This window comes from Phaseolus vulgaris, chromosome 11, assembly GCF_051622355.1.
Source record: "Phaseolus vulgaris cultivar YP4 chromosome 11, ASM5162235v1, whole genome shotgun sequence".
NCBI classification, from domain to species: Eukaryota; Viridiplantae; Streptophyta; class Magnoliopsida; order Fabales; family Fabaceae; genus Phaseolus; species Phaseolus vulgaris.
Window position 1 is genome coordinate 44,458,165 of NC_143508.1, and position 20,902 is coordinate 44,479,066.

Genomic DNA, 20,902 nt, shown 5'->3' on the forward strand with positions numbered 1-20,902 from the left:
AGTAAAAATATTTATTATAAATTTCAAAATGTAAAATAGCTGTTCAAGGCTATTTTGGATATCTTTTTCTCTTCCAAATTTTTATTTTCCTTTTATATTATACAAATTAAATTTTAAAATTCATGAGTCGCAGGAAGAAATATCTTAATAAAAAAATTACAAAATTATCTCTAATTTCTACCTATTATAAATATATTAAAATATTTTTATTTTAATAACTTTTTAATTTTTTTATACGAATTGGTTCACATATTCATAAATTATCTTTTATGAATAACCAAGCTTTAAGCGACTCACATTTTACATGATAATGCATAATTAATCAATACAGAACGGATCAACCTAATTATTACCCCTAATTATATCAAAATGTACTACACGACTTTAATTAATAAAAAAGAACTTTATTAAATAAATCCATATCTAAGTTTCACTAGTTTAATTCAAACAGCTTGATAATAAAACCGTTTAGCTCCTGAGTACGGTACGTTGTGTTGTAATTTATGTGCAATTTGTGTTCACGTAATTCAGACGGAGCACGTGTACTGCATGTTGGAAAGTGTGAGAGAATATCTCAGAAGCTTCGCATACTTTTTATCATTTTCTAATCCATTTATAGTACTTAATTGTATAACCATGATATATCTTCTAACAACAAAATTGAAGGATATGAATTAAGAAAATAATCTATTAAGCAATTATTATAAATATTAAGAAATTAAAACAAATATTTTCATATTTAATATATACTGATTACTTCTTTTTAAATTATATATTTTTAATTGTCAAAATACATTTATGAATAATTTTCATTATTATGATTATAATATTAATTTATTTAAAAAAACTATATAATAGAATTTACAATTAAATTTAAATAGAATCAAAATAAAATAATAATTTTAATAAATAAATTTAAGGAAATAAAAATTAATTCAATTACAATGATTACAAATTTTATAAATATTTTTTAAAGTGTTGAATAATTACAAACTCAAAATACTGTGATAACGTTTGACATTCCCTCCTCCTATTGCTTAATGTAGTTTATTACTTTAAAATCACACCCCACACTACAAACACAAAATGCTATCAACATCACTCACAATAAATAAATAAAAGAGAGGGATCCATAATTACAATTACAGTAAGAGCCTCGATTTTTTTTAAAGTTTTATTTTTTACTTTAAACTAAATTTATTTATATTCAATTAATTTTATTTGAAAAAATTATATACATCTTTTGACATTTTTTTTGTTCTTAAGAAGATAATTCATTTTAGATGAACAGTTTTTTTATATATAATTTTTATTTTATTTTTTTATTTTTTAAATATAATATTTAAGTATAATTGATTTTTCTATTTGATAATATTTTATAAATCACTATTGTAGTTTTGAAGACTAAATTGTTTCATTTGCAATTAAACAACTTTAATTTGGATTGTGCGTTATAGAATAAATCTTTTGTATTCCGGATTTATTGTAAAAAAAATGTATTCGAGATGCCCAATCTAAAAGATATATTCCAAAATAAATATACAGTTCAGAATACAAGTGGATTACAATTTTAAAAGGATAAAATTGGATTTTCAGAAAATATGGGGATGGTATTTTAGATTATGGAGGTGCAAAACGTAACTCTCTTCAGCAGCTACATATGGAATAGTTGATGTCACTGGACCTGGACTTAGCTAGAAACAAAGATTTAGAGCTCTAAACTGAAACTGTCATTAGTCTGGCTAAAATATGAACTAATTTTCCTAGGTTTTTACCGGTATTTTTATAGTTTTTTCCCTATAGTTTTCTTCTGTTTCCCTCCCCTGCTTTTGATCAGATTCACTTTAATCGGATCCACTATGTTCTTTTTGCTACCGACCAAACCACTATATGTTCTTCATTTTAGAAAGTAAAAAAGCAGGAAAGATATGAAAGGATTATTCATTTATGGAAATGTGTATCTAAAATGCATCTATAGTAGATTCTCAAATAAATGAAGTAGCTCTTTACTTTCAGATGTTTTTTTTTTTTATCTTCAAGGTTTACAGCTCTAAGCTAAAACTGTTCATGTCTTCTTTCTGTTATTTTAAAGCTTAAGACTTGATCCAGAGTATGACAGCAAAAGTACTAGTGATAAATTCAGTGCTTTTTTTCTGTCCTGCTAATCTTACTGAGCTCCTAACAAACACTTTGGGGACTCGGCACACTCATGGTGAAGGACATACATAACACTCAAATAGAACATACTTTGGCCAAAGAAAGAATTCAAGTTATTGTGAAAAAGCAAGGAACGAAAGTTGTAATAAACTTTTCAAAGAAACTGGTTTTAGACATGAGAAAGATGAAGCTGTATAATGTTCACTATTGTTTGAATTCCTAGAACTGACAATTCGTTGATCCATTGTTACTTGAATACCTAAACATTCAATGTATAAAAGATGAATGAAACGTAATGTTCCAAAGGTTCATTACTGCTGAGAACCAACCAAGAAAAGAAGATTCGGCCAACTAGAGGAAAAGATTCGACCAGGGTAGCAAATATTATCACATCAGCAGATGTAGGTGACATGTCTACGCTATCAAAAACGTCCAGAGCCTCTTAATGGTTGAAATATTCACCTTTTTCAACGCCTATCACTGTATATTCGGCAATTAAAACCTCTCGAAGAAATAAAGATAGCCCATTTCCTTTGGAGGATTAATGGAAGCTCCAACCTTGTTGTCGTTGAAAATTACCCATCTACCATCTTTTAAAACGTGAGCAACATAGTGACCACAAAGCGTAGAGGTTCCACTGTGGCTTACAATCCCAATAAGTCGATATTCTGGAACAAAGATTGAACAATAAAATAAGATTGTCAAATTAATAAAAACAATAAGATGCCACAATTTTAATACCCTACCCATCCAACCTATTAAAAATTACATTAAATCCCTCGAAGGAAATGTTATTGCTTGGCAGTAACTTGAAAGGAAACGATGAAGATTACACAAACAAGAAATCAAAACAGCAAGATTTTCAGGAGTGGTGAAAGCAAAGTAGAATTAAATGATCATGATTCACAATAATTACCATCTCTTATTTTATTAGTTAATAATCAATAAAACCCACAAGGTTCGTAGAGAAAGAGAAAGCAACTTACTCCCTCCTCCATCAGGTAGGTTAACATCATTGGAAGTGGATGCAGCATTTGATGGGGTAGCATCCATACTGGAGACTGATGCATTAGGGTTGTTAAATATCCAATCTGTCGCTTTCTCAATGTCACCGCCCTACAGAACAATGATTCCCCTTATACAGTCAAATATTCTGGCACAATTTGTCAAAAACATTATGCTACTATTACAAGGGAGAGGAAAAACAAAAAAACAGAATATTACCGATGCGACCAGAGCCTTTCTAGCAATTTCTTCTTGAAATCCAAATGAAATTAGAGTATCAACTTTTGATTGGTCTACAACTGTCGAAGTTTCAGAGCCATGACCTTTGGAAATAGGAAGGTCAATATCTACGTAAAACAAATTCATCCAGCATTAAGTCCTGCACTGCAAGGTCACTAGCAAAAAAGATTGTTCTACAAAAAAATAAAAAATCAGATACCGGGATCATCCATGTGAGATAGCAACCAATTCATTGCCTCTTCTACTCCAACATTTGACGTATTTATGGCAGCTTTTTGACAATGGAGATGATTAAAACCCATGGAAACCAGCTGGGCGACAATTTCTTCATTGGCCCACATTTTGTTTGAATCTTCCTCATCTGGAACTGTAAATCACAAATAGTCAATGCCAAGAGATTTGATCATTTTCAGATTGAGATCATTTAAAAAAGTAACTGCTTATTTAACTGAAAAGGCAAGACCTTTTGTGACAAGTTGAAAAACTGATGAGAAGCAAAATGTGTTAGTTAACTAAGGTTGCATAATCAGATTCATCACAAGTATTTTATTTAAAGATAAAATTTGTGCTTAAGAAACAAAATTATGGACCCACTATATCTTTCCGTATAAACATAAGTCATAAGATATGAACATATTCAGTTGAAACAGATTAACAAAGCTGTTAAAATCTAGGGAAAAGAGACCTCAGCAGACACAAGACCCATGAAGATTAGGAGGGAAACATCGATACCCTTTTCGAGAGTGATGATATCTCATGAAGACACATTGAATGACAATTTATCTTGATCAGGTGTGAGATTATGTACAAAACACGTGGTACCAAAAATGTGGAGGAGGACTATCTAGAGAGGAGTTAGGAAAAAGAGCACAGTGGGATACCAATTCATTAAGGACAAATGTTGTAAGGACAACATCTCCCCAAAACTGACAAAGAAGATGAACGCAGAGAAATATCTGAGTAGTTTTGCTAAGATCTCTGTTTTCAAATTTGACTACTCCAATTTGTTGAGGAAAATTAACACATGAAGTTTGATTAAGGATACTAGGGGTGTTCATTGGGTCCGGTTACCAGATAATCCAACCCAACCCAATCCAATTAGATTAGGTGACGTTTAATTTATGATTGGGTCAAACCCAACCCAACCCAAACTAACACTCTTATACAGGTTGAGTGATGGGTTTAGTATGGGTGACTTGAGACTCACTCTTATATTTGCCTCACCCTCGCAGCTAACATAACCCTAGGCAAACTAAAACTCTTTCAACAATGGTGGGTCTTCCTCAATTTCATCCCTAACATTCGCCTTCGGCTTTCACCTGCATCTTCTTCACATACTCTTTTTGCAAGTTATTGAATGTAACAGGCTTAGCCTATAGTTTCTATTATTCTATTATGTTATTCCATCTATAAATAAACAATCCTATGTATTTATTTTACCCAAGGGATTTATCCTATCAGACCACCCATAAATATATAGTCTTACGCACAAGTTGGTAGCCTTGGCGTGAGGGAGGGGTGTTGGAGATCCAACATCGACTTCATAGTATATAAATAAGTACAAGTCAATTTTATAAGGTTGTGTTAAGTTTAAAGTCTACTTCTTAAGATAAGTCATATAGGCCTAAGGTCATAAAGAATGTACTATAGTTCTCAAGTTCCTTCTTTACATTTACATATGGTAGAAAAAGCTCATTAAAATCATCTTAGACAACATGAAGTTGCCCAAGATAAGCAAACACAAGACTCTCACAATGTTGAGGGGCAAGAACTATTAAGAGATCTTGGCACACCTTGTGTAGATGCATGTCATTGGTATAAGGAGCTCGAGCCTCATTCCAAACTGATGCACACATCTCATGGGGACAAAAATATGTTTGAGTGAGGTGTGAATAGTAGATTTAATAACACTATACAGTTGAGCATCAATCTGCATCCATCATTCACAATGATTTGTAGGAACAGACCGGTAGAAAGATGATATTTGTATCCCAATCCACTTCACCATAACTCAAATTTGGATGTCCAAAGGGAAGAGTTAGACTCGTTCTTCTTCTGAATACTAACAATATGGTTAGAAAAGATGGGAAAATCTATTCTAGAGGATAATGTGGTGTTGGAAGGCACTTTTTTAGAAAGCTAGACCAAAAAAACAAAAAACCTAAGGAGTGGGCCTGGAAACAATGAAAGCAAACTTGTGAGAAAGGTTTGGAAATAAACTCTCCAGACGCAGCGAGCATAACGAGCCAACGTAGTTTTGAAAAAAGCTCTAAATACCATGTTAAACTCTAAGAGAAACATTAACCGTCTATTACAGCACAAATGCTTTATTTATATTGAGAAAAAAGAATCAACACAATAAATAGAGAAGATTTGATATTTTCCAATAACAAAAATATGATACAGAAATAAATAAAAATGTTCCTAATACATATATAATCTAGATATTTTTTATTATATAGAGTCTCCTTATTTCAATAAATATATCAATATTTCTAACTATATAGGATTAACTCCTCATTTCTATAATTATAACAAAAAACATTAAAAAGCTAATTTAGTGTATTAATAGCATACGTAAAATCACCACTAATGGGAGCTGATATTTACATCATAGTAAGCCCCCGATATATAAGCTCGATTTCTTAAAATCAAAGTCCAATAGTGTTATCTGTTCCAATGGGACCTTAGAAATAAAAAACAAAGTGACACATGTTCCCAATAACACTGAACTTAGTTGACACACTTTCTGTGAATCTGACTTCTATGCAACAAACTATCTGATTTTCTTTGTTTTAAACTCTATTAAGATATCACTTTAACAGAGAACTTCTCACATACCGCCATCAGGTAACAGCTCTTCCCCAGGCTGGTGACCTTTGCTGCGCATATGACTGATATCTATGATATCAGGAACATCAATATACACATCTGAAAGAAGAAAACTGCTTAACAAATTATATCAATCATAAAAATAAAGATCTGAAAATACTCATACTCTTTTAATGTATATAACCATATCAAGACAAAACATACCAAGCTTTTTGGGTACCCATCCTGCCTCCATAACAAATCTCCGCATATGTAACACCAGGTAATCAGGAAATGAGGTCAGACCTGCAGTCCTATGGAATAAATGTTGTTTCAGCAGAAAGATTATTTCCAAAATGCTCTAACAATAAGGCTGTTAGAATCTTGTAGACATGTTAGAATCTTGTAGACATAGTAATTGTTGACCAATTAGACTGATTCTACATTTACGTTATTAACCTAAAATAGAGTAACAGAATATTTTGCAATTATATTTTCTCCTCTACAAATTTATCAGCTACGTTGGGTCTAAATACATTAAATTCATCAAATGTCTTCTCGGTTTCTCTCTTCTTAACAAAGGTTATATCACTCACCAAAGTCCATGACTTAGTAAACAATTGACGAAACTAAAGAAAATCCATAACAAGCAAGGCACTGCAATTTAACATATTTAGAAACTTCAGAATGCTTACTTCAGTGCTGTAGTCTTTGTCTTCAAAGCGGTACTGTAAAAATCATGTATCTCCTCAGGAGCTGAGAAGTTTGCAAGGCACGTTTCTAAAGGCACCCTCGGACGCACAATCTCATCCGCATTTCTATCAGAATAAATATGCTCAGCAGCATTCAAAGAAACTTATGAATGAAATAGTAAGATTTCTGAGCATCTTAACTTACATTTCCTTTCCTTCTGCAAGTTTATCTTGTTTCAGTTTGTGAAAGGATTCTAGTTCTTCTGAAATTTCTCAAACAAAACTAGTATTAGATTTGAGTTGCCATCCAGAAGGCATCTCAATTCTAACTTAAGGAAAGGCTAGTAACCTAAATACACACCTTTGTTAGTTGCTTCTTGTAACGGGATGTTGAGAGAAAGAATGTAATCATTCCTACTATTATATGTAACCTTTCCAGATGAACATAAAATTCTATCTTCAATGCCAAATTTGAAACTCCTCGATGGATCCAGTTCAGTTTTCCCAGCATTAGCTCGTTCAACTTGATCAAGAAAGTGTAGGAAAAATTCTAAAGCATCCTAACATCAAATTGGAATCAAGCAGTCAAAAGACAGAAAAGAAACTTGCAGAACAGTATGTGGCAAAGAACAGCAGAAAGTTTGAACAACCCCATCCTATTCAAAGTTCATCTCATGTAAAAATCGTTCCATGCCAAAAAACTGGTAAAGCAGATAAACCTTAAGGGGAAAAATGAACAAACAAATTCAGAACACCTTATTCTTACACATTATGGACATTAGTCTTCCTTAAAAGCTAAAATGAGCACAAGAGCTGAAGTTACAAAAATACAAGTAAAATCATATAAAATGTTTTAAATTGTTGAGTCTTACAACAGAGATAATATTGCTCATAGGCCTTTAACATAGACTTCAAATAATGAAAATTAAGATTATAATGACTGCAACTGTAATTTAAAATACAAATAACTAACTAATGTACCCTGGAACCAGAGACCCCTCGCTTTGCTGAGAAGTAAGGGTAATATTACATAGCATTCCCCCAAATATGCAAATAGGCCATTTTCATATTCAAGATAATGACCAACCCAGTCATCAAGACACTTCTTTACAGTCTACACAGGGCTTGCCCTCATAAAATACAAAAATATAAGATGGAAAATGAATTGAAAAGTAGACACGAGAAAATAAAATTATAGCAAAATTTATTGCATGTTTTTATAAAAAATAACATTTTATTAAAGGTTAACTCCAATCCTAAGGGTTGATTTTATGCAACTATAACTGAAAATATTCTATTGGAAAAGAAAATATTTATTATACTTTTATATATTCTTTGTAATGAATAATTTTCCCCAATAAAAAGCTTGTTAGTTTTAGTTGTTGTTCAAAATTAACTTTAAGAGTTGACGTTAACAATTTTATTTTAATTACAATGCTGAACCAAATATTTCATATAATTTTAGAGATGCATGGATTATGAAAGGTGTGAAATGCATAGGAACTGTTGGTTCCTGAAGACATAGTTAAAATAAACTGATTGCTTATATCACACATGACCTGGTCTTTTATTCTTCAAAATTTTTTGCAATATATAATAGTCAACATTGGCCCTTTTCTACCCAAAATAATTAAAAAATGCTAAAATTGCAGCATTCGTATAAAGTTACCATATAACTCTATAGATCAACACCTAGAAGATGCTCAAAAAGTACCAATGCATTCTTGACTCAACAATAAATTGGACAATTAGAATAAGAATAGCCTAGATATTTTGAACCAATGTTTTAAATACCAGATTGCAGAACATAGCAGCCAACCCGATAGCTATAGTGGAATGACTGCTATTCGAATTTTTCAATATATAAATATATATATTATTCAATTTCTTATTATTGTTACTATAATATATATTTATTATTCTAATACCTATAATTGTTATTATTATATATATTATATGCTGCATGTTTATCTCTACTATATGATCAAATAATATATAATTATGTATTAATGTCTTTCTATATTTTTTTAAATACTCTTAAACATTACAAAGTATCTTATAGTTTTACAGAAGTATAATTAATACTAAAAAAAAAACAAAGGTACCATTTCCCCAATTTTAAGACGGTTTTGGGTATGGAAGGGCCCAATTTGGAGCCAGGCACGACACCCTCTCGGACTAAGAAACAAAAAAACCTCAGCCACTTTCTCACTCCAGCTATCCAACCATCACCTCACAGAATTCTAACCAACTTTTCTCAAAAACATTTGCAACCCTAGACAATGGCAGAAATTGCCAAACAACTGCAGACTGACCACACACTGCCACAGATGGCAAGGTCGATATGTCAAAGAGAAGCACAAATGAGGAGACAGACAACATGGCTTAAGGACAAAAAATTAGTAGCAATGCTGTCCAGTCTGCTATAGCCTCTCTAGTTGGGTTGCTACGGCTGCGAGACTAAACTGTGCTGCCAGGGGCCACCCAGCTACACCATGGCACTATGGCATGCTGTTCTAAACCCCGTTTTTAACAGCCTCAATCTTCAGCTGAGGATTGTGAATTAGTGATAAATTTTATCAATTGCTCGCACATTACCAAGAACATTGGTGCACCAAATGTTGGGCAATAAATGGTGTAGGGAAAATAAAGAGTTCCCATAAAGACAACTAGAATTTTAATTTGCATTCTCTTCAGGAGACACTTTCAAGTAAAGAGAGGAAGAATTTATTTCATGTTAAGATAATGGGAAGTGTACTGCTACTTGGAAATTCAATAACAATTGTTCGTAGATATCAAAGATAATATGCTTATATATAGCATGTAAAGCTTAATGCTAAATGCAAGCACATATTGTGGTTAGGTTTGATGCAAAGGAATTGATGTTTTATCAGATCATTCAATCTTCAGGATCAACAAATATGTTCCATTGCCTGTGTATTATGCACCCTTATTCAACTATAAAGGGAACAAAGTGCTTAATTTCTCATAGTTAATTGCATTCCTTTTGTTTTAAACGACCTTTATAATTTAAATATTTGCATATGTTTCCAATAGTAGTCTACCTTATAGCTCTTATGGATTTAGTCCCTAATAATTGTAAGAAATCAATAACATGATTCAAAGATACATCTGAAGCATTAATGATATTTACGCTGCATTTTTAACTTTATTATTATCACTGTTTCATATACCAGTCTTTGAAAATTGTAAACAAAGTGAAAACAAGGTGACATTTCGTAATTAATAATGAAAAATAAATAAATTAAAACAGAAAAATAACTCCCAAATCAGATGGCCCCTTAAGTTTGCATCCAAGAATTCATAAATAACTTGCCATATAAAACAGAAAAATGTCAAATACTTATATCATTAATGCATAGTTAGGGGGGAAATAGTTACTAAACACACCTGTTGCCGCGTAGACGAAAATTCAGGATGACTGGCAGCTATTACAGATTTAAACATGCGTGGACGTATCCCTTCTTGTTTCTAATGTTTGAAGTGGACATGGGCAGACAGAAGAAATGAGCAAAGAAAATGCATCAAGACAAGAAATATGAAAGAGGATATGTAAAAACATTATCTGAAAACTTCAACCAAAAGACATAGCAACACAAAAAACCCATCCTAATTAAAGTTCATGCCATGCAAAAAATAATCATAAAAAAAAACTAGGAAAGCACTAAAGCACATAAACCTAAAGGGAAAATATTGAAATAAGTACTCAATCAATTTTGGAAATTCTGTAATCACTAAGATAAATGTAGAGTAAGGATTTTAAAATCACCAAGAGCCAGAAAGCTTACAGCAGTTGTAGTTGAAGTTACAATCTTTTCTTTTTCATCATTCTGTATGCCAGACAACAGTAACTTATAATTAGCAAAGACTCTAAACAAATTTTCAATTGATATTTACTGAGTTAAGGGGGCCTACTTCAAATGCCGGAACAGAATATTTGCCAGAGAGTAAGCCGTGAGCCAATTTTGTCCTGAGAATAAATGAAACTATAACTAAACTTCCATAAATTCTAATACTAACAATAAATGAAACTATAACTAAACTTCTATAAATTCTAATGATATTAAATAAAAAGAGAGGCCTCCGCCTTGAAAACCTCCTCTCGTATACATTTTCTTTCATGGAGGAAACAAAAGTTCTCCTATAACTTACAAGTACTATTATACACACATTGAATTATTTACACAAAATAACCTATCAAATCCGTCTTTTCCACAGTAAAACCAAATTATAATAAGAGGAAACACCTATATACACAATTAAACAAATGTTATCAAAACAATATACCCGCAACCATTCTGGTTTCTGTAAGGAATCAGATATCTATTGTGTGCAACTACAAATTTAAATAATGTACATTGAAACAAATGAAATTTTTATTTTTTATGAAATATTCCATGAATCAAAAATACAAATGCATATGAAAATTTATAGATATGCATGAGTCATAACATGCTTGACACGTAATGGGTAGCTGAATTGTGTTGAAGCCCCCAAACATAGATCATTCATGAAGGATTGTGAGAGGTATTGCTAGGTCATCACCTGAATATAATGCATTAGATGTCTCGAGTATAATCTTAAATGAGCCAGAAGTGCTGCATTGGCAGTGATGAAATGTAGTGTTGAATGAGCAAAGTCTTTTTCGGAAACAAATGCGTATGAAGAAACTAATCAAGGATTGCCTAATTAGGTTTGGTACTTGGAATAGCATCACCTTGACAGGAAGTCTATGGAGGAGGATACTAAAAAAGCTAGCTACTTAGCACTATGATTTGCTAATTTATATACACAAAATGGCTTTTCGCCAAAAGTTCTATGACTTTGATTATGTGCTTTTGTAAATACAAAATATCCAAACATGCACTTACAGCTGCATATTTAGGTCTACAGTTGGATCAGCAGGAGACATCTCAAATGCCTTCTTTAGACTTTGGCTCAAGTAATACCTAAGAATGAAATAACAGAAATTGAAGTAAATGCAAACAACGTCCAACAGTTGCAAGAAAATAAAAGACATGCACAGACCGTGATATGAAGGATCTTGTTGAAAATACAACTTGCATATTTGCTGCCATGTAACAACTGCAAGAAAACAAGACGTAATATAAAAGTGTCATACTAGTATTTTATGATAAGCAGCAAATAATAGAGACCAACTCTACCTGTTTCCAATATTGACCAATCCTGTATATCCAGGTCCAAAAATTGGATATACATCTTGTCCACTTTCTTGTATTCGATTCCAATCAAAATTGGTATTTTGATCAAGTTCTCTTTCAGCAGTTGTCATTTCAGTCTAAACATAAGAAAGTGGGACATTTGAAAAAAATTAAGAGTCAAGTAATATTTAGTTAATGTAAGTACACTCTTACATCACCCTATTGAAGTAACAAGACAAAAGCTTATTCAACCACAGCACTACTTATAAACAGCATCCATCAAAAGAAGTATTGCCTCCAAACAGTGGGTGATGTTACTATTCAAATTTTGTTGTTTGGAATGATATAATATATATAATAGAAATGTGAAAGGCATACATCAAAAAACCCAAATACTCATATTTATAGGTAGGTATCCTACAGGCAAGTAAATGTTTTACTCGCCTTAAATAGCAAACCCTACATCTATAAGGCAAGTTTCTAATCTCAACACTATCACTAATACTTGTAGGAATTTAAAAAAAAAAACACTAAAGGGTCCAATGTAGGATATCATTACAAAAATATGTTTCCATAGACCTCATGTCTACCAGATACATAGGGAAAAAATAGTGACTCTTTAAATACACCTTAAGCTGTAAAATATCACAAAAGTGTCTTTACATCTAAAAAATAAACACTCGCAGGCTGCATTCTAAATATTATCCATTTCCCCCCATCTCATGAAGGAAGGAAATTTCATATAAGAATATAATTCTGGTTGTTGGTGTGCGTGTGTGCATGTGTGACAAGTGAAGTCTCATAGAAGTCATGAGTAACAACTACTATCAGAGGAAAAGTATCATGTGAAAATAAAAAAAAAATACAAAATAAGAGAGTGAATTTTGAGTCTAACTCAACTCAACAATATCAATTTGTAAAGTGAGAATTGCACCCATTTATATGCTATAATTAGGACATATCTTTAATTTATGTGGGATTTGTACCATCCAAAATTCTTATTTAGGGTATTAGGTAGGAGAGTAAATTAGTCTCTTTTAAACTTAGTTTCAAAGTGTCTTCACTAGAGAATTTTTGCTCAGCCGTTTTGATTTCGCTTGGCAAAATTAAGCAGAAAAGACTTTGGAAGCTATTTTGCATAATTCGTTCAACCATTTCCAAATTCACTCAGCTATTTTTAAATTCGCTCAATGGAGGCTAAATCAGCTCAACCATTTTTAAATTCGCTCAATGGAGGCCAAATCGGCTTAACCATTTTCTTATTCACTCAGCCATTATCAGTCCTACACCTAAAATTGTCTCTAGAGCTAGTCCATTAAGCGCTTTTTCCCTGTTGAATTCCTTTTTTCTAACCTTACTCTTAGGAGTGAATTTGCTCAACAGATTAAAGGTGGTGGCAATGCAATTTTTAGCAAACCACTCAATAGATTGGCCATAGCCAACTGAGTATAAATAGTCCTAAGTTATTTTATTTTCGTATTTTGGAAAAGAACAGAGCGGAGAACCGAGAGCAATGTTGTTAAAATCGTAACTCGTAGGCGGATCGGAGAGGGAAAAAAAGATCGTAACTCGGGGATCGTAACTCGACTCGGAAGAGTTACTATCCGAGTTACTATACATAAGATAATTAAAAATAGACTCATATAATTCATGAAATGGTTCAAATATATAACATAACTAAATGGTCCCCGAGTGAATGGTGAAGGCAAAGGCGCGAATGGCGAAGGCAAATGACAAAGGCACGATCGACGAAGGCGGGTAGCGTGGACGGCGGCGGCGGCCCAAATGGCACGACAGAGGCACAGGTTCTTCAAATTAGGGTTGCGTTTTGGGATTAGGGTTTCTGAGACTCAAAATAGGGTTTTTAGGTTTTTTTAAAATTTAGGGTTTTTTGGGGCCGCGTCATGGATCGCGGAGGCCCATGGATCGCCGATCCAACCTCTGGATCGTCGGATCGTGCTGATCCATTGAGAAAACGATTCAGGCACCGATCCAGCACGTTTTTAGCATGAAAGATCATAAAATCGCGATTTTTTCGATCTAAACCGCGATTTTAACAACAATGATCGAGAGAGAAAAGGTTTCCTTAAACTTAAGACATAAAGGAAACACAAGATTCTTTCTTCTTCCCTCTTTCCTTGCTTCTCCACCACTTTTTCTCCTCATTCTTTTCACGTTCAACCAATTAGTTTCCTTAGTAAAGTCACACTATTATTTGTTGAGTTAGATCCATGTACACATTTATATTTGACATATTATTTCATTTTTTTTTTTGAAATATCAACTTATGAAATGTTTAACGTTAAGTTCATTTACTATACATTACTTTACCATTCACTGAGTTAATCTCACCTAGTCTTACATATTCCAGATGAACAGGCTCAGGAGTGAATTATACAATATGATATATGATGCAACTTTTGAGTTTTCATGCAAGTTCCAACTTGCTTAATTATTCCTTTGAAAATAATCTTTTTGTATTTTCCTTTTGTAACTCATGTCCAGTTACATGGTTTATCTTTTAGATTATTCTTGTATTGTTGATTCGGGAACGTCAAAGTATAATGAAAAATAACATGTTATGCAAATGCTTCTTTATGTAAATTTTATTATTCACATATGTTATGCCCAAATCCTCTCTAAGGCATCACAGGACTGGACATCTCGTGGATTTGCCTACATATTTGTAAGAGGTCCAATAGAGACACGATAATAGGTGGCACAATAGGCCTAGTAAACCTTACTAGGATATGTCCTACTACATTAGAAAGTCAACTTTAAGCCTAACTCTCCCTCACAAAACATGTTTGGAAGATTTGCACCAACTTATATATGATAATTTGGACATATCCATAGTTGACGTGAGATCTTCAACATATATCACTAGAAGATAAATAACTAACCTTTTGTAGCGATGAAAAGTCAATGCCAAAAAATGCCAGATGTTGGGCTAGTTGTGGATCCAAGACACTTTCATCCTCTGGATAGGAGAAAACATCTGAGCTGCCACAATACATTAGCCATAATTAGCACATGGCACAGGAAAAATAACCATCATCTATAGCATAGAGCATATTTAGATTATATAGTTTCAATGATATGTTTTGGCTAACCATATATTTAGGTATAATAATTTCCTTCACAATTACAGACTGCACTCATACAAGTAAGCCAATGATAATAATAAATAACATATAAAAGCCAAAACACTATATTCAGCAAGAAGGCATCACCTGCCGCTTCCAGATCAGCAGTGACAGTCCCAAGCTTTACAGCAAGAGGGTAGCCTGTCTCCCGGTAATGCTCAACAGCATGGTCGTTTCCTCCAGTTCCATCCCAGTTTTTCCTCCCACAAAGTATCATTCCATCACTCAAATTTAGCCAAAGATTGTCTGTCTTGTCACATTTAGCACATTTCCACCCACACGGCGGAATAACAACACCATTGTCAATCTGTTGTATATTCATTGCATAGGAACTAACATGTTTCTTATCTGCAGTCCAAGCTGCAAGTTCCTCCTTTCGTTCAGCACCCTCAGCTAGTAAGATTGCATCAACTGCCAACCTTACCTAAAATATTTTTAGCAAATAGATAAGATGGATAGAATTCCACTTCTCCTTAAATAATAAAAGGGGAATTAAACAGACAAAACTCAAAAGAGGAGAATATGTACCTTCTCCGGCAATTCCACAGAAGGGAATGGAAGAGAAACATACTCAGGTAATATAACTACACTATGAGTTTCCTCATACTCAGGCTCATTATTATCAAATCCCCCGTCAATACCTACAAATTAGTAAGAGAGATAAAATTATGTAACAAAAACGGAACAGATTTTTGTCAAAAAATCAAATTATTGGAATGGATAATGATCTAGCTTTTACAAAACTGCCAAAGTGATAACTCCACAACCAATACCTAGAATGTTTGAGCTATATACCCCAGTGTGACAAACAAGAATTATAAATGACAAACAAAGAAGTCATGTTTAACAACTGAACAAAGATGGTAAACAAACTCAAAATTGTCATAAGCTCATCAGAGATGCAGGTTAACAAAATAAGACCTAGAAGGAAATGATTTAAAGACTCACGCACCAATAGCCAAGAGGGTAGGTTTCTTAGAAGGCCTGTCTTCTGGAACTAACTTCTTAGTCTGCTTTAAATGCAAATAGACAGGATTACCGGTCTTCCCGTAATTCCAACCAACAAAATCCTTCCCAAAAGCAAGAAAAGTGCACATGTCGATGAACAAACCACCTTCCGACCTCTAAAATTCATCAAAAAAAAATATCAGCACCGAGCATCAATATCCCGCATTGTGAAGCTGTAAACACATTGTAACATGATAAAACATCCATCATTTCTGATCAGAGAAATTCAAAACTATTGACATTAACATAAAAAATTCTCAATGCTGCTGTGCTGAACAACCACAAACCACTTTGCATATTCTCATCACTTCCCACGCTGTCACTCACAAAAAATATCCATGGTTTCCAATCAGAGAAATAAAAAACCAGTCACATTAGCATCTTAAATTCTCAATCCTGAAAACAACAACAAAACCACGAGCATATTCTCAACACTCCCCCTGTCTCAGCAACCACTCAACAATCATCACAAAAACTAATGTAAAAAATTTCAAACAAAAGTTAACTAAACAAACAGTGCGCATATCAGAAATCACTGAATGCCTTCGAACTCTGAGAAGAATAAGCAAATTACAACAATCGAAAGTGTTAGACGAAGCTGGTTTAAACAACCACTCAACAATCATCACAAAAACTAATGTAAAAAATTTCAAACAAAAGTTAACTAAACAAACAGTGCGCATATCAGAAATCACTTAATGCCTTCGAACTCTGAGAAGAAAAAGCAAATTACAACAATCGAAAGCGTTAGACGAAGCTGGTTTAAACAACAACTCATAATTTCCAGAACTATACGAAGGAAAAAAAAAAAAAAAAACATCACCGGAGAGTCGAAGGAAACGCAACATTCGTGCTTGTAGATGCGATTCGTCGGTTCGGGGATCCGAACCCGAGCGAGATTGGAGCGAAGCAAATCCAAGGGTTCGATAGTCATCGTATCGGAAAACCCTCGCGCGGAACAGCTGCAATTGCAACAAGGGACGAAAAGGAGAAACGCTAAATGTTATGAGAAAGAGAAAGAAATAAAGAAAGAAACGAGTCTTTCTCAAGTCATTCCACCACGCAAATAAAGTCTCCACTCACTAGGTAGCTTTGCTTCAATTCAGTGTGTACTATCTCGTTTTAAATACTGCTGCAATGCAAATCAGATTTCAAAACTGGACCGGGTTGAACCGCTGATACACCCGTCCTTGAACCGTGGCTTTTCATGATTCATTTCTCAAGTTCGCTTCTACTAAAGTTTTAATTATGTTTTCTACACTGTAATTATTGTGTAATACTTATTACGATAAAGTTCATTAAAAAATATTAGTAAACTTTGTATTGAAATTATAAAAGACTGTATGCATAAAATTATAACTATAAAAAATATACTGATTTTTATAATATTACAATTATATAATAAGAATACTTATAAATTTTTATCAAAATAAAAAATAAATTAAATATGTAAAAATGGATATAAAATATTTTTTATTAATTATAATTATACAATAAAAATCCTTTCAATTTTTTCATGAATAGATTTACAGATAATAAAATAAAAAAGTTTACTAATAAATATAAAAATACAAAAAGTAAAAGAGATATTTTTTAAAATAAATAAATAATTCAATTTCCATTACTAATTGTTATAACTAATAAATTTTAATTTATAGTAATTAATTGATAAATTTTCTTTGTCTTCATGTTTACCTAGAAAAAATTATCTTTAAATAAAGGTTTTTTTTTCAATTTGGTGCAATTTGGAATCCAAATTCTCATGAGTAAAATTTTTTTTTTTTATTACCGTACTCTGTGTACGAGATTCTACAACCAAAGTCATGCTCAAAATTATCCATATGAAAATAATTAATGAAGAAGTTGTATACCTTAAACATGATTTTATTATGAATAAATTTAACACACTTAAATCGTGTGTGAGTAAAGAACGGTTTTAGTTTTAATTGATAAAAAATATGAAATTATGCTTTGTTAAACACGATTTCAATATAATTTTATTGAACTGAAGTTGTGTTTAGTATGACGAATTTAGTTTCTTAAAATTATAATAAAGTTGGTTCACTTTTTTTTATTTTTTATTTTGCACTTTTGGAATTAAACTTATTTTATTTTTTCTATTTTAAGTGATGGAATAATTAATGAATAAATAAAATAGTTGTAATAATGGAATAATTTAAGAAATGTTAAATTTTTTTAAAGTGTAAAATAAGTTTAATTATAAACGGTCTTAGAGTCCTAAATACAACCCTTGACTCTTAAATAATAAATCCTAAAACCCTACTCCATAAACCTAAAGGCTACATTTTCTTTGTCCCCATGTTTACTTAGAAAAATTTGTCTTTAGGTTTGATGTTGAAGTCCTAAAATAAATTTTGTTAGCTAAAGCTAATATGTTCATATTTTTGTTTGGAATATTTATAATTCTTTTATACTTTGGTTTGGATAACATAAGCATGGAGAATTTTTACGGATTCACGTAGCCTTAAAATAATCTAGGTTCAAAATAAAGTGGTTCGTTTAATAAAAAAAAAAAAAAGTATGGGAGGAAGAGGGAAAAAAACTGCGACATTTTAAAAGTAAATTATGAAAAAAAGAATTATGGTACTTGTAAGTACAACAGAAGTGAAAAAGTCACAATTCATTAATTTAATTTGTTTGATCCATATGAATTCAATAAGACAAAATTCACTATTGTCCACATTAATTTAGAAGAAGTTCTAATAAGTTTTTTCTTCTCTTTTTTTTTTTTATACTCAGATTACAAATGTAGTTTTGGTTATTGAGATATAGTAGAGTAATGGTTATTCAACATATGAAGTTTAAGTAATGGATTTGGTTGCTGTTATAAGCATTTAGTCTCTTTACTTGTGCATATTTTCTGAGTTCCAGTGGTAAGTTAGGAATTAGACCTTAACTTGTATGCGGGTTTAGTTATAACAAGCAAAGGTGTTAGGATTGGTCTTAATGTGTAATAATCTTTTTGTTGTTTTCTTAAGGTAGATATTAGTTTGTAAAAGGGTTAGGACACCCTTAAGTGTCTCTTTTATTTTATTAATTCATTGCCGATAAAAAAAAATGAAGTTTAAGATATTTCTTATTTTTGTCAAGGCAATCATTGTGTGGAGATGCTAATTAATGTTGGGGTTGATAATAAAATTTGTTTTAAATGATTTAATGTTTTACCTCTTGTTATTAGTGTAATATTTTTTTCAAAATAGGCATGAACTTCCTAATTTTTTTTTTCTTTAATATGTTTGGAGGGTGTTTCTTTTTTATGTTAACAAGGGTTTGGTTTGATCCTCATGTTTTTGTTAATTCCTTTTTTTTTATAAAAGTTTTCATGTTAGGTATTCTTAATTCCTTTTTTTATATGTTATTTTTCATGTTATGTCAAAAGATTAAAGGACTTTAGGATGTCGATCTAGTTGATATGTCAAGATTCAAAGTGATGTATAATATGAGTTTTAATAGAAAAAACATAATAAGTCCAAGAACATGATCAATAAGAAATATGTATCATCAATATGATGGATTCATTGAAGGAAGTTAATCTCGTTATAATGATGGCCTACATAAGAAATTAGGGAGTTAAAAAAACTCCATAGATTATGATAGTTTGATTGACCTACTCTATTAATAAACTTTTAAAAAATTTAGCTTACACTTCAACTTCATTAAATCACTGGAGCTCGTGCTCACCATGTTAGAAACCAATAAAAAAAGTTGGAAAACAACTGGTTAAGGTCGATATATCTTATAACATTTTTATTAGACAATGAATGTTAAATAAAGTTAAAGTTATTATCTCCACTCAACATTTGGTCATGAAGTTCTCCATTAATGATAGGAGCATAATTACTCTCAAACTAGACATGAAAAGGATAGAGAATGCCATATCGAAATTTTAAAAGTGGCACCTTACACATTAAATGCTCCTAAGGTGGAAAGTATAAAAAATTATCTAATAATGAAGTAAAATTTTCGAAAGAAATGACCAAGCCCAAAGAGGAATAACACTAAAATAATCCATGTAAGTCAAGTAAAACCAAATCTCCTTGCATGAGTTGTTGAGGCCATTATAGATTAGTTTAACCTTGACATGCTTTTACCCTCTTTTTTTTTAGGAGCTCACGATGTAACTCTCGGCATTACAACAAAAGTTGTTTAAAGTGTTTACAATAAAACTATCACAAAAAAGATATTAAATATAGACACTCCTTATTTTAGAGACTAAACTCATACATGTGAAATAAAAGTCTCTCTCTAGAGTCATATAGTCGACGATATAATATCCAATCACTTAGAAGCTTTGAATCTTTTTGCATTCAACATAAGTACTTCGTGTAGAGTCTTGTATATGGTCTTAACTTTAGACATTTGGTTAAGGACAATTGTAGGTTGCATGTTTTCGCTTCATGTTTTCTCTTATATCCTTCTACCAATATTGACACCTTTGTTTGCATCATTCATTGTTGTTAGGAACATGACAACTTTCTTTGTGCGAATCCATTTGTAATACTTACAACTCCAAAATGAGCATACAAACTTAGAACGTTGATCCACTATGTCGGAATCTTCTTTTGGACATGTGAGTCAATATGTAAAACGAGTAGATGATTTTCGCAATTTAAATTGTATCTTTAGAAGTCGTGTGTAT

At 32.0% G+C, this 20,902-nt stretch overlaps 1 protein-coding gene across 2 annotated transcripts; it reads right to left on the reverse strand.

The window, feature by feature from the left end:
* Positions 1–2,324: 2,324 nt before the first annotated feature.
* UBP14 (ubiquitin-specific protease 14) lies at positions 2,325–17,356 on the reverse strand. 2 transcript variants are annotated; one of them, XR_016517241.1, is made up of 20 exons: positions 17,066–17,341; positions 16,187–16,358; positions 15,763–15,875; positions 15,322–15,658; positions 14,992–15,086; positions 12,092–12,225; positions 11,955–12,011; positions 11,798–11,875; positions 10,842–10,896; positions 10,715–10,756; positions 10,317–10,397; positions 7,267–7,455; positions 7,111–7,168; positions 6,909–7,031; positions 6,439–6,527; positions 6,244–6,333; positions 3,602–3,769; positions 3,382–3,509; positions 3,144–3,273; positions 2,325–2,825 (listed from the first exon to the last, which is right to left on the reverse strand). XR_016517241.1 is itself a non-coding variant. In XM_068610032.2 (20 exons), the coding sequence occupies exons 1-20, from the start codon at positions 17,174–17,176 to the stop codon at positions 2,653–2,655; spliced, it is 2,433 nt and encodes an 810-aa protein (XP_068466133.2). In that variant the 5' UTR covers positions 17,177–17,356; the 3' UTR covers positions 2,325–2,652. The 2 variants fall into 2 exon arrangements, 1 of the variants encoding a protein (XP_068466133.2); XM_068610032.2 differs by having other exon boundaries at positions 7,267–7,465; positions 17,066–17,356.
* Positions 17,357–20,902: the final 3,546 nt, after the last annotated feature.

Coding starts and splice junctions, on each gene's coding strand:
- UBP14 (XM_068610032.2), bottom strand. CDS start 17,176: ATGACTATCGAACCCTTGGATTTGCTTCGCTCCAATCTCGCTCGGGTT. Junction 6,334..6,438: donor ATGGGTACCCAAAAAGCTTG/GTATGTTTTGTC, acceptor TTCTTCTTTCAG/ATGTGTATATTGATGTTCCT. Junction 3,770..6,243: donor AGAGCTGTTACCTGATGGCG/GTATGTGAGAAG, acceptor TGTGATTTACAG/TTCCAGATGAGGAAGATTCA.